At 35.1% G+C, this 14,254-nt stretch overlaps 1 protein-coding gene across 2 annotated transcripts in view; it reads left to right on the top strand.

Moving 5' to 3' along the window:
* Window positions 1-13,133, top strand: part of LOC114135573 (serine hydroxymethyltransferase, mitochondrial-like) — a 28,290-nt gene extending 15,157 nt beyond the window's left edge. Inside the window, exons 6-13 of one of the 2 annotated variants that reach the window (XM_028002961.1) lie at window positions 3,067-3,189; window positions 4,294-4,433; window positions 5,110-5,272; window positions 5,562-5,661; window positions 9,838-9,993; window positions 11,271-11,378; window positions 11,556-11,695; window positions 11,964-13,133. In XM_028002961.1, coding sequence (XP_027858762.1) covers window positions 3,067-3,189; window positions 4,294-4,433; window positions 5,110-5,272; window positions 5,562-5,661; window positions 9,838-9,993; window positions 11,271-11,378; window positions 11,556-11,683 — 918 coding nt within the window. In that variant the 3' untranslated portion in view covers window positions 11,684-11,695; window positions 11,964-13,133. Of the gene's footprint in view, window positions 1-3,066; window positions 3,190-4,293; window positions 4,434-5,109; window positions 5,273-5,561; window positions 5,662-9,837; window positions 9,994-11,270; window positions 11,379-11,555 lie in introns of both variants that reach the window. The other variant, XM_028002960.1, reaches the window with a different exon arrangement.
* The last annotated feature ends 1,121 nt before the right edge of the window (window positions 13,134-14,254 follow it).

Below are 14,254 nucleotides of genomic sequence, written 5' to 3'. Positions count from 1 at the left end.
CAAATACACTGTGACGTTTGCTTTTCAATAAACAATCAAATTTGTTTGTGGAAAAATGTTGAGGCATTTTATTCTGCTTTCTGAATTGTAACATAATGCCATTCATGTGTATTTACTTACTGAAAGATCAGGAGCTTCCTGCTGACTGACTTTTTGCCAGTTTGTATCCAGATTTTATGCCCATATGTTGCAATTGAATACACTATATTTCTTTAAATAAACTGGATTTGCTTGTTTTGCTTTGTGCTTTGAGATAGCAATTTTTGCTAGTAGGCATTCTAATAATAAACTAAAATTTAACTGAACTTACTTTCTTGTTACTTTCATAACTGATTAATTATGGAGATGAATAATTTAAAAATTCTGAAAGCGTGTATAATTTTACCTTATTGTATATTAATTTCCGAAATCTTAAAAGATTTAAGATTTTAGATCATTTTAGATGATTATTATTCATGTTGGACCAGCTCACTGACCGCTGATCAAATCTCTTTAGGGCTCTCTTTGACTTATTGAGTGTTTTTTGTTTGTGTAATGTATATTCCTTTTATATGTTGGCTCTGATTTGAGTGACTACTACTATGGGAACTCTCCCTTGTAAAAGTAATTTCTCATCTCAGTTGACTGGATGCTCTTCCCAGATTTAGCAAGTCATGTAACCCACCATTTTCAGATATTTTCCATTCCTCATTTCTTTTTCCTCTTTGGGAAATTTACTGACAACAATTTTAAACCAGTGTTGTAATGCCACATTATTGTTAAGTTCCTATACTGATAAAGGCGTCATTATAGCAGCAGCTCAGGTGAATTTTTTGCCCCCAATAGGTCAAAGGTTGCTGAAATTTAAACACTAATCTGTTTAAAATACAAATATCTCACTATAGTTTGCAGGTTTATAAAATGTTGCCATTCTTTATAGAGCCTATCAAACAGGACCTTTTGGCAATATGTGTTTTTTTTTCTTTTTCTTCAAAACAGAGTCAAATTTAAACCACACACCCTAGTCTGTTTTGTTTTATAATAAATGTCTAAATGACTAAATGACTTCACTGTAATGATGAACATTATGACACTTTGATATTTTATAATCTCTTGGCACCCACTACAATATTATACAAACTTAATGTGCAATGGGCAACTAACAAAACAGCTGTTCATCACAAAGTGCTGTCTGAACACAGAGATCCACTTATTGTGCCCTGACAGTGAGTTTTGGCAGAAGGAGGAGTGTGTGTCACACTGAAACCTTTGGCTGATCTTATCGTGGTCCTGGGAGAGCTTCACTTGTTGCTCTGACCTGCAGTCACCACTCATTTTTGGCCAGATTGTGTAGCAGCTGTTAATGATTAAGACCGTGGTTTATTGCAAAGTCTGGAAGTAGTTGTAGTTTTCTAATACCTGTTTTTACTCTTCCTAATTTGTTTCAGCACTTTGAACTGCCTTGTTGCTGAAAATGTGCTATATAAATAAAGTTACCTTTGCCTTCTAGACAAGTAAATAAAATAGAAGAATAGTGGGGAAATTCAGGTAAAAAAAAAGTCATGCAGGTAGTCTATGAATGTCATTTTATTGGACATTTACTGTAATGAAGGATGGAAAAATTGTGAAAAAAAATATAATTTCAGACTTTATTCCCACCATTTACCAAGTGTCCAAGGAATCCTTCCCTTTATACTTTCTTCTTCCTTTCCTTCTTTTCTTCCTACAATTTATCCTTGTATTTGTCCTTGCACTTTTCCTTCCTTTATGTCCTCCCACCCTCTTTTCTTGTGCATCCTCCCTTCCTACCTTCCTTCTTTTTTATGCATCCCCCTTTTTGTCCTGTCTTCCTTCCTTGTTGTTCCTTCTCTCTCTGGAGTTTATATTTAAAGCACAACAAGTGTAAAAATAGTTGCTACAAATTGGTGAACTGCCAATCTGCATGTTTTATATTTTACAACAAACATAAATAACTGTGAACTCTGGAAAGTAAAGCCTAGAATTGTAAGAATAAAAAATGTGGAGGAGTCCTTGATTTAAAACATTTATTTACTTGTTGACTTAAATTGTGATCTGCAAAAATCTGTGTCCCCCAAACATAACAGTATTTATATCCAACAGATATGATCACTCCTCAGAATGTTTAATGTATTTTCTACTGAGGGATCGTGATTGTATGGTAGTGTTGGTAGCAACTGATGGATGGCGATGAGGCTCTGCTTGTCCAGACCTGCTGATGTATGGGCAGGCAGGACCCCTCTGCGAGAGAGATAATGGGAAATCGACAGGCTGGCCAGCACCACTGGTTCCGTCCTCACAATGAGCAGGTTGATGGAGTGAGGAGGGCATCCATAGATGTGCTCTTGAGATGGGAGATTATCAGGTTGTCTAAATAAAGCTTTCTCTCCTCTTTTCTGTTCTCTTTTTTTCTTGTCTCCTAGTCCCTTCTTCTCCAATGTGTCTGTCTCCCACTTTGTTTTTCTCTTTCATCCAGCTGTCCTCCCAGCTTTGTCTCTCCTCCAAAGCTGGGAGGAAGATTAGATGGGTAAAGCTGTAGGTTAAGGACACAGAAAGGCTGGTCAGTTCATGTCTCCTTTAACTCTGTCCTGAGTGAAACAGATTAACTACCATGTTTCCTAAATTGCCCAGTTCATTGAAAAGGAGCGGGGAGAATCTTAAAACCAGCATGATCCGTTCAGCCTCATCTTACGAGTTTAGGAGGCCCCTGAAAGGCTGAATTAGGATAAGTAGTGGTGCATTACTGCAATTGCTCCATCTTCCTGCATGATATGATTGGTGTAAATGTCTTCCTTAGATACATTCCTTCCTCTTTTAAAAGTGCCCAAAGTACTTCAATTGCAGCTGCTTCAAATGAGCTTCAAATGGAAAAATCTCTTCTTCGTGTTGATATGCCCGCTCTTGATCTTCAAATATCTAACAGGTTTTTTTTTTTCATCCTCTCATTTTCTCTTTTTTTCCCCCTTCTGACCCTTATGCTCCCTTTTATATTCTGATATTCCTCCCCTACTTCTTCTTCTTCTATCAATATTTCTTTTCTCTCCTCTCAACCTGGCTGTTTTTACGCAGCCTGGAACGGGACTCATAGACTATGAGCAGATGGAAATGACAGCCAAGCTGTTCCGGCCCAGGCTCATCATCGCTGGCACCAGCGCCTACGCTCGCCTCATTGACTATGCCCGCATCAAGAAGGTGAACTGAGCTCACTAATATTCAAACCTCACCCTTCTTTCACCCTACCTGTTTGCTCCACCACTTGCTGTGTTAAGAAGTTCAGAGTATCTTTGTCCTTAATGTAAAACTCAGTCAACCTTTTTCATTTAGATGTCAAACCCACCCGTCTGCTGTAAGAATAGGTCAGACCTTGCCAGACTTTACTAACTTCTATTCAGCTTTAGAAATTGCATAGCTCTAAATCCAGTAGCCCTCATTTTTCAGATATTTTGTGTAAAAACATTTGAAAACACTTTTCATGCACATACAGATGCTTTCATCATTTGTTGCCTCACAGCAGCAACTTTTAAACACACGCTTCACTGTCCTCTTTGATGGTGCACAAGGGGGCCCTTTATCTGTTTTTGTTATACCAACCAGCTAATTTACTTTATTCACTCCATGACTGGTTGCCTTTGTGGCAGAGCTCCACTTTAGATAGCACCATCAGATGGAGTGTCCTACCATTATGGAGCTGTGTTTTTATCAACCACTAGACTTTGACAGTCATGCTACCTTCATTTTCTTCCACTGTTGGCATTCTGACACTCTTTGCCCCTGATTTTTTTCCATCAAACATACATCCAGTTTATGTATTAAAGGAAGGGAATGTTACTATGATGCATATTAATTGTAATGCAGTTTACTGTTCTGATCCCATGCCAGAGATTCATTTACATTTTACCAAGCTATTTATTATTTGTGTCTTTTTCAATAAATGTTGGCAAGTGAAAGCATAGATTTATTGAATGTTGCCTTCATATTTCAGGCCTCTTACGACTGCCAATGAGAGTGTAATTACACATCTTGAAATATCTTGCCTCTGAGAAGACGGGTAACGTCTGCAGATGTAGAGTTAGTTATCAAATCTTAATCATGCAGAGAAAATGCTAATGCACAACAGCTGAGACTCTGCTTCCTTAACGTAACTTTCAACAAAGGCAACTGAACAAAGTACGCTTTACCCTTGATTTACAAATAATTAAGTTAGATGTTAAAGCAATTTCTTTGTTTTAATAATAACTTACTATACCAAAAAATTGAACATTTAAACATTTGTTTATTCAATCCTTCTCCTCACAGCTATGCACAGGTATTAATGCCTACTTGCTCGCGGACATGGCTCATATTAGTGGTCTGGTAGCTGCAAAGGCAGTGCCTTCACCGTTTGAACATGCTGACCTGGTCACTTCCACCACACACAAGTCTCTCAGAGGATCCAGGTAACGACAGTCATTGTTCCATAAAGCATAAAGATTCCTACCCCGAGAACCTTTTTTTTTTTTTTTTTTTACATATTATCATGTTACAAGCACAAACTTTGATGTGTTTTAAATGGATATTCCAATGTAAGGTAACATACAATTATGAAGTAGAAGAAAGTGATGCTAGGTTTTCTTTGACCAGTTTCTAAAAGTGCTTTGATCTAACCATTTGATTGAAAGGCTTAGATTCAGACACAGCAAACTATGCTATGGCTGTATATTTTGGTTTTCTTTCAGAATTACCTTTCATTTACCTCTATCCAATAGAGAATAAAAATGTTCCGACAGCATGATGATGTTTCCACTATCTTGTTTCTCTATAATGCTTGTTTTTCTGCATTTTTTTATTTCTTTATTTGTGTCTTATTTTGAAAATAAGACACAAAACCATTCATTATTTTCTTTCCACTGCTCCATTCTACACTATTTTTGGTCTATGAAACTACATATTTGTGAAAGACATTGACATTTTCTGTTGTAACAACCTGAAAAAAAGTGTGTGTGAATATGTTTGCACGGCTTGTAGAAAATAACAAATCATTAAATCAAGAATAATGTTCAGAGTTGTGAGTTTTCAGCTGTAAATTTGTAATTGCAGCAGTGTTTTATTGGGGAATGACTCTGTTCTGTTTAGGGCTGGCCTTATCTTTTACCGTAAGGGCGTCCACTCAGTGGACAAGAAAGGAAAAGAAATCATGTACGACCTGGAAGACAAAGTCAACTTTGCAGTGTTTCCCTCCCTGCAGGGTGGACCTCACAACCACGCCATTGCTGGAGTAGCAGTGGCTCTTAAACAGGTCAGTTTAACAAAAAAATGCTTAGTGGACATGTGAATACAAAGTTTTGATTTGTATGGAAAGCAGACCTGTTATTGCTGTTATCTACCAGAAAAGAGTAAATCTGAATCTTGTTGATCTATGTTCTTGCAAAGTTATTTAATCTTTTCTGTTTATCTTCCCCTATTTTTTTTATTAACTGTATAAATTTTGATACTGTCTTCAGTTCTAGCAAAGACAGTAAAATACTTGGTCTTGGCATCATAGTTCTCTAAGGCTAATCCCACTGTTTCTTTGTTTGTGTGTCCAGGCTCAGTCTCCTATGTTCAGGGAGTATATAGCCCAGATACTAAAGAATGCAAAGGCTATGGCTGCAGCTCTTCTCAGCAAAGACTACACTCTGGTATCAGGTAATCATACATGTTTTACACTTGACTTTTATTTAACCTGCAGATAAGACACTGATTCATCTAACAGTGCTGAAACAAACTCACGAGAACCCCTTGTCACAAAAATGCAAATTACACAGCAGGAGAAAAAAACAAAGGTGCATTTAAATTCATGATGTGTAAATGGACTAATGCCAATAAGGCTGCCTTGTCAGTCAGAAAAATCAAATCTGATGAACGTGTTCGCTATGTGATTGTGAACAAATGCTTGACTCTTGTTTAGCATTTAATATGCTGGCCTCAGCTCCTTTTTGATCTATGGCCCTAAGTTGATACTTTTTTTAAAAATGTTTTGTGCTTACACTGCAGCATGTAATTCCTTTTGTCGTGTAAGTAAAATAAAAAGAAAAAGATGTTCTGTTGCTAAAATGGAAATTTAATTCAGTTTGCCAAAAGCTACCACCTGAAGGTCTTGGTACAACATGAATATATTTTAAATCAACTGGGGTCTAATCCATCACTGCCTCAATGTATTGAAATGATTAACAAAATGGAAAAGAATCTGATAAATTAAATGATGGAATTAAATAAAACAAAGATATTCAATGGTTTTCTTATTTTGAGGATGATGATCTGCAGTACCTAGAAAGCTTTCTTTAGTCCATAAAATCTGACTCATGAATCTTTAGGGAATAATAAAACCTCAAAATGTAGCATTGAATGTAGCAACTGAGAAAGCTTCTTAATTGTATTTATGCACTTAGATTCTTATTAGTTTTAGTAAACATTTTCTTGTGTGTCTCAAATATATCAAAATTCATGTGAAGGAGAGATATTGAGTTATAAACTAAAGCAACTCTCCAGATTACCAAGACCTGGATGACTGACAATCTATACCAACATCTGAAGGAGCAAATAATTTTTCTTATTCAGATGGTATGGAAATGTTTACAAACATTTTAAAACTAATTATTCTCAAAATTTTAATATCAACACTTCAGATAAAATTGAGTGATTATATATTGGAACCAATCTCTCACTGATCACACTGGTTTATCTGAACAATTAAAGCAAGGAAAGATAAACATAGCAAAAAACATGAACTCTAACCACTTACAGATAATTTCCAAAGAAAGTTACATTTACATTCAGACTTTTAATGAAACAGTGAAGGTCTGACTTTATTAAAATGCATTATTAATGTCTCTTTCTCTAAAACTCGGACTACAATTTTTGCAGTTACCAGGGATCTCCAGATACCCAACATGACTTTAAAGTAAAGATTTAAAGGGTAAAGAGGAATGAGATCCAGGTGAGCTTCCCTTGGTCCATTACCTCCAATCACAATAAAACTGATAAGTACCTAACTTCAGTTTGACCTCACCTCTGTCTGGACACTGAATCTGGACCTCAGCAGGTGTGGTTCCCACACTCCTCTCCCCAGTGCAGGCAAAACTGAACGTCTTTAGAAAAACATTGTTGTCAGAGCGGAAAGGTCACCCTCAGGCCTGCTGGCCTGCTCTCTCCAGGGACTGACCTCTGAATGTCTCCATGAGATCCTCACTTGAAGGGATCACTCTTACCTCGACTGTGGAATGAGCATCTCTCTTTGTCCATTGTCAAGCAGACAAACAAGCTTTTCCTTAAGATCTTTTAAAATATTCCTTTTCCATGATACCAATGTTTATAATCAATGGCGTCATGTAGTTCCTTTTTTAAAAACCATGTTTTTTGTGTGTTTTTATGTAATCTTTCTGAATAATGTGGATTCCCTAGTAGAGGGCTAAAACAATCAAATTAATTGTGATTAATGGATTATTGAAATAATTGTAAACTAATTTAGTAATTGATTAATCATTAACTGGAGTGCACTGACTCAAAAAGAACACAGAGCAGTAAGACGAAATTGTACAAAAAATGCATTTTGCATTTAAAACCTTTGATGTAAATATGTTCTTTACAGAACTCCTGAATGGGAGTTTTGGCTTCACCCGGTTCAAATGCTGCACAAACGAGTTAAAATAAATAATAATTCTCTTTAAGGTGCTCCTTTTTAAAATAAGAAATTCATTTTTCTTATTTAAAAAGGAATTGTTTGCTTATTTATGTATCTTAATGTATTTCTAATACTGTGTAAAAAGTGGTTCAATAAAAAATTTACAGAATATGCCAATTTTTTGTCCAATTAATAAACAGAATAAACAATTACTGAAATAATTAGTAGTCGCAAGACCTAAGCAGAACTAAGCTTGCTGAAACTCATCATTAGCAATGTGGAGGCAGTTCCACAACAAAGCTATTGTTGTGAATGGCCCTGTCACAAAAACAATAAATCAATTAATCACCAAGTTCAATAATTTACATTTGCGTGATTTACTGTTTTTCTCTTTTCTCTCTCTTTCTACAAAAAAAATGGTCTTCATTCTGGTGCACTACTAGTCTTTTTTTGTTAATAATTCATAAATGTATAAGACTTTTTTAAAAAAAATTGTTGTATGTGTAGTTTTGTTTATTTATTTTTTATATTTTAAATGTCTCCCAGTCCCAGTGTTAAATGTTCATTTGAATTTAGTTTTTATTGATCTTTGAGAATGTGTTCTTGCATTACTATGTATTACCATTATATTACTTGAAAATGTTCTCAAAACAACATTATTGGTTATTGCAATAACTTCTGAGTCAATTTATCATCCAGCAAAATTTATCATGACAGGTCTAGTTGTGGAACTGGTAAGCTGTAGGCGGCTTTTACTAATGGGCATTAAAAAAAGAGAGTGTGGATTCATTTTGACATTTAACTGATAGTGATTTAATTGTGGATCATTTCAAAAGCTTGTTGAGTTCCGAACTAGCAGAATAAAGTCATTCAACTTCGACAGATAACTGCACATGTATTTACAGGCATCTAAATAAACCTTTAATCACAGTGGCTTCAGAGATGTACGCATAACATGTTGAAGGATTCAGCATTAGCTCATCAAATTAGCTCAATCTAATGTCACAATGACTATATTTTTTCCCAATTCTGTTTGAGGGAAATGGATGTGCAGTCTGATTTCTTCAGGTTTCTAATGCTGTATTTACACGTACCAAGCTAAGTTAGAGATGCACTGCCAGCCTTTTCTAAGTCTCTGTACGCTAGCTTCAACTGAGGTGCAACAAGCCTGTGTTGAAATATACCACCTGCACTATAATTAATTTGTAATGTATTTAATAACCCCCTTGTAGTAATTAATTGTCTTGTATAATAAAAAGTCAATTAATTGTAAAGTTTTGTACGTGCAAACCACATATGACCAAGTTTCAGAAGACGAAAATTAACCAGATTACTAAATGAAAAAGGTTTTTATAACAATATAGCTTTAAAATGAAATTAAAAAAAATACTGAGTTTACAGTGTTTAAACTGTTTAAAATAGATCATGGTGAAAGAGAAACAACTATAAACCTAAGAAATTCAGAGAATTAGTACTCAAAAAACACTTTTGAACAGTTTTCAACCTTGGCTACTTTAAAGAATATATGTTAAGAAAATGTAAAACAAATAATATGAAAATACTAATGAAGTATGGTTTATTGCATGTTTTTAAAATGAATCTAAACAATAATTGTGTCAAATTAGACTTAAGATATACAGGATGCAACCCTAAGTCCAGGTGTTTGAAGCATGTCTGCATCTAGTCCGTATGGATGGAACTCCCTCTATCCTGCCTCAACTTGAATCTGATTTGGTGAAAAATACCTACATTTATTTAATGGCACCTTTTTGATAATTGTGATTAGTTAGATTTGTAATAGTTTTCAGTCCTGCTCTTTCTTCCTGGAGGTTCAGAGCACATCTGCAAGTAGATGTATCTGTTTATGATATATCTGCTGGGTGTGGAGTCTGGGAAGATTAGTGGCTACTAAGGGTGTGGAAGCTATTCAAATATATGAACTATTCATTTATCACTTTGATTAGATAAGTTTCTCTGCACACTGCATGTCAAGTGGGAACATTTAGTTCTGTAGCATCTGTCAGATGTTTTGTACAAGGCGAGCGTTAATTAAAACATCTTGAGGTCAGTTTTGGAAGACATTTTTCATTTAAAGGTAAAAATAATGAGGAAAGCAATTAGTTTAAAAGCATTTCTGAGAAGGAATGTGATTAGATTTAGTCATACAGCTGTCGATGATATGTTGGATTAAAATGTTTCAGGTGGAACTGACAACCACCTGGTTCTGGTGGACCTGCGGCCAAAAGGTATTGACGGCGCTCGAGCTGAAAGAGTGCTGGAGCTCGTGTCGATCACGGCCAATAAGAATACGTGTCCTGGAGACAAGAGCGCATTGACCCCTGGAGGCCTCAGGCTGGGTAAGGATTGCTTTCACTATATAGTAAAATAATAGGCTTGTCGTATCTCAGTTTATGATCAGAAGCCTAGATTAGAAAAAGAGAAACCAACATATTCTGTCTTATTAGTTTACTCTTTTGCAGAAATATGTTTTAATTTTGCAAGTTCATTATCCGTTGAAGATCTTGCCTAAAATGCCTTCACTGTTTGTGTTTCTGTATAGCATGATGGATAATAATTAGATCTTTAACAATCAGACATTTTCTTTCTCCAATTTATTCTAAGAAATGTATCAGCAGGAAAAAAAGGGTTCTGCATATTCTTTAATGAAGGTTGTAGTTTATAATCCACCAGAAAGTGAAAGAGTTGTAAGATAATCCCCTTTTATTCATGCATGTATATCTTCCGTTAGCTGTATTTTTTGTTGCTTTTTGCTTGTATTAAAGAGCAGACTGGTGGTTGATGTGTTCATAGACTGTAAAAATGTTTTATACTGTTAACAATTTTTTCATCAGTTTTTGATCTACTGATAAAAGAAAAATTGATCCATTCAGATCTGTGGTCAGTGCTTCTACAACACCTGAGTATTTATAGGTTAAAGATTTTTTTGATCATATAACATTTTAACCATAAAGTATATAAAGTATCTTCTCATTTACTCCATTCATTCAAATAAAAATCTGAATTTCTGTGTTCTAGAAAGGTTCTGGTTAAAAAGCACTACTGATGGATTGTTATGCCTTTCTGAACTTCACCTACAGTACACAAGGTGAAAAAGTATATAAAAATACCTCAAACTTTTCATTGGACTTTTCACTTCCATATCTATTCAAGGTTATTTCTTTAAATACACAGATAAAAACAGGAAGCACTTATTTTTTATTGTTTTGACTGAAAGTAGTGAAAGTGGCATACTTCCAGATCTACTGTTTTAATGAGATTTTCCACCAAGTAGGTCTAAACTGCTAAGAAGCATTTCTTTCTGAAACACAAAAATATGTGCTCCCAAGCAAAAAAAAGTTTTTCCTAGAAAGTACAGTTAAAGGCACAATCTTTGAGCTGCAGTGCAATGTTTTGCAGATATTACTTTATGTTTTGAACAATTTTCACTGTACAATTGCATCAACTGTCTTAATTTGTTATTTTGACACACTGACATAGTGTTCAGATTAACTGACAATTCAAAAAGCATATTTTCACTATAGTCTGCAAAGCTGAGAGACAAAAAGAAAGTCTAGGAGAAATTACAAAAGCATGAAAGAAAATGTAAGTAATTAGATTTTATTTTTTATCTTAGGTGCTCCAGCTCTGACTTCCAGACAGTTCAAAGAAGACGACTTTGTGCAGGTTGTCGAGTTTATGGATGAGGGATTTAAGATCGCTTTGGATGTCAAGAAAAAGACAGGTAGGCCTGTTTGAAAAGAGGTAAATTAAGTCTGTAACTCAGTGGTTGCTGTGAACATATTTATGTGTGCGTTAGTGAGTTAAATCAGAAAGTTGGATGAGAGGAGACAATTTTCCAGCTGGTGGGAAGACAAAAAGAAGCAACTAAATCATAGTATTTTACTGTTTTCTACTGCAGCAAAGCTCCAGGACTTCAAGAACTTCCTCCTCCAGGACCCGGAGACGGTGGCGCGCATTGCAGATCTGCGACACCGGGTGGAGGCTTTTGCCAGGCCGTTCCCCATGCCTGGCTTCTGCGACCATTAGGCGGAGTCACAGGTCTGTAACAGCCAGGTGGCAGACAGCTGGCTGGGCAGAAGTGTGCAGGGAGAAAATGAAAAAATGTCATAGTAGTGAAATGTGGTTGGTGCCTGAGAATTAGGATGACTTTAGTTCATTTTTTTGTCTTTTTGCAATCAGACTTGCAGAGACACATTTTCTGTTCATACTACTTTGCTGTCATTCATTGATGTATTTAAAAAAAAAACAGGCTTTCAATTGAAGAAAATAATCTGGAAAAAAAACTGACATTTTTTTTGTATCACAGAAGAAGCTGCTCTTTGTGGCGCGTGAGAAGATTATTCTCAGCTGTCTTCACACAGTTTTAGTGCAAGTGTGAAAGGAAAAAACTTGTCAAATCAAAGCTACACAAACACTTTTCAGTCTGACTTTACACAAACTTGTATCTTCAGGACACAGTCCAAGTCTTAATTTTTTAAAGGTTCCTATAATGTGCATCACCTATATTATTTTCACAATAAGATTTTTTTTTTTACAGTTTTGTGGCATCATTTGCTGTTTTGAAAGTCTTAATTTCTCTCTGAAAAGATGCAATTCTACTTAAGATGTCAGAATATTATTTTTTGAAATGCAATTTAAAAATATTTTGAGCCGAAGTTATATGAAACTATATATTTCAACATGATGTAGTTTATTACAACACTACAAATTATGACCAGCATATTTTTGACTCACTTAACCTATGTTTTCTTGTTTCTTTGTTTACACAACAGGAGCATGTTGTAGATTTCAGATTTTAATTGTTCTGTGCTTTGCTATGAAATCAGTATTATAATTAATCAATTCAGTTGTACGGATGTCGACTAATCATGCCAACCTCTCATGTAATTTGTTTACAAAGAGTATATACTTTTCTATTCATGGTTTTTAAAAAAGTAAATACAGAATTCCCATCATTTGACCATTTAAAGAGTTTTGAAAAGATTTCTTAACTGTTCTTTCTGTCATGTCTTATTTATCTAATTTTTCATCATATTCTTCTAACCTTAAAACAGTAAGGAAATATAGGCTTAATAAAACATGTTTGAGTGTTTTGTAGTCTTAACTGGTTCACAGTGTAGTGCTGTTGTCATGGTCACTGCATCAGTGATAAAGTGGGATTTCTGTTTGTGAAATGATGTTAAAAAAGCATAATGAGGAAATATTTCTTAACTCTGAGATTGTTTCTTACTTTGCACAAAGCACAAAGTAAATTGATTACAAAACATTTTTTCCATATATTACAGCTTTTGAGCTAAGCATTTGCCAAAATATACCAGGAAGTATTTTGCTAACATGTTTATTCATCAACTGTTGGTCTATGAATCATCTGAGACGCTGTCATTGTACACTGAAACCTTTCGCAGCTTTGTTTTACAGAATATTTTTTAGTAATTTTGTTTGTATAATGCTAATAAAATAAATCATACAAAGGTAAGCTGTATGTGGGGTGATTTATTTTATACAAAAAATTGTTTAATTAGGGCCTGATTAATCTTTATGTAGATGTAAGCGTGGACAAACAAACCTACTCCAAAAGTAAAGGCTCATGAGTTTCTTATGTTTGGATTAGTGTCAAACAGGGAACATAAAACACTTTTTAGCATTCTGAGATGTATTGTTTTAAAGATCATAAGTTTTTTATAGTCTTTCATTAAAAGGTACTAATCAGGCCCAAGTCATCTTTTACAAGTTTCAAGTTATAAAAATAAAATAGTCTTGTAAATTTTAATTCTGACTTGGAAAGTTAAATATTCTATATAGCTGTTGCACATATAAAAAAATTGTGAAAGATGCAGGAATATAAGATGTTTATGTGCAGTTCTGGCTATTTGTGTCCCATGAAACCAGTAACGTGTAGGTTTATTGTTTGAGTCCATAGAATAGGGAGTAATGCATTACTTAGCTGTATTTCTAAATTTCTTTAGGTCTTTGTGGTTTTATTTTGTGTGTGTGTGTGTGTGCGCGCGCGTTTGTTTTTGTTTTTTGCTGTTGAATCCAGCTGTATGTGGTTGAAGGTTACACTTTCTGGTTGAACCTGGGCTGATTTTCTTTTTCTCCAGAATTTGTACACAATGAGTGACACACACTTACACATCATTACATTTATATGCATTGTTTTTAGGATTCTGGAGTTCAGTCGCTTGCCCAAGGCCACTCCGACATGTGGCGGGGGTTAACTGAAAGTAAACTCACAATCTCCAGATTGTCAGACCGCTACTCTACTCCTCTGCACCTCAGCTGCCCCTGTTCTTCCTGAAAACCAAATATGGACCATAGAGCTAATCAAAGGTCCAGATTCTTTAAGAGAAATGGCTCCTCACGACAATGAAATCTGAAGTTACAAACTAGATTTCAACTTGGTTTGGAGAGTTATGTTGCAGCTCACTGTCAAAATGTGAGAGGAAAACTTTCCTTTGGGATTTCATGGCTGCTTTTTTATTTTTTCAATACCTTCTATTCACTTTATCTTTGTGTCGCTGGTTTCAGGATTCGCCTGGGCAATAAAAAGGTTTAGCATTATTCGACTATTTCTGTGAATTTTGTTTTTCTGTCACC

The sequence above is a fragment of the Xiphophorus couchianus genome, chromosome 20 (genome assembly GCF_001444195.1).
Source record: "Xiphophorus couchianus chromosome 20, X_couchianus-1.0, whole genome shotgun sequence".
NCBI classification, from domain to species: Eukaryota; Metazoa; Chordata; class Actinopteri; order Cyprinodontiformes; family Poeciliidae; genus Xiphophorus; species Xiphophorus couchianus.
The sequence above is the reverse complement of the archived record's forward strand: the minus strand, read 5'-3'. Positions and strand labels throughout refer to the sequence as shown.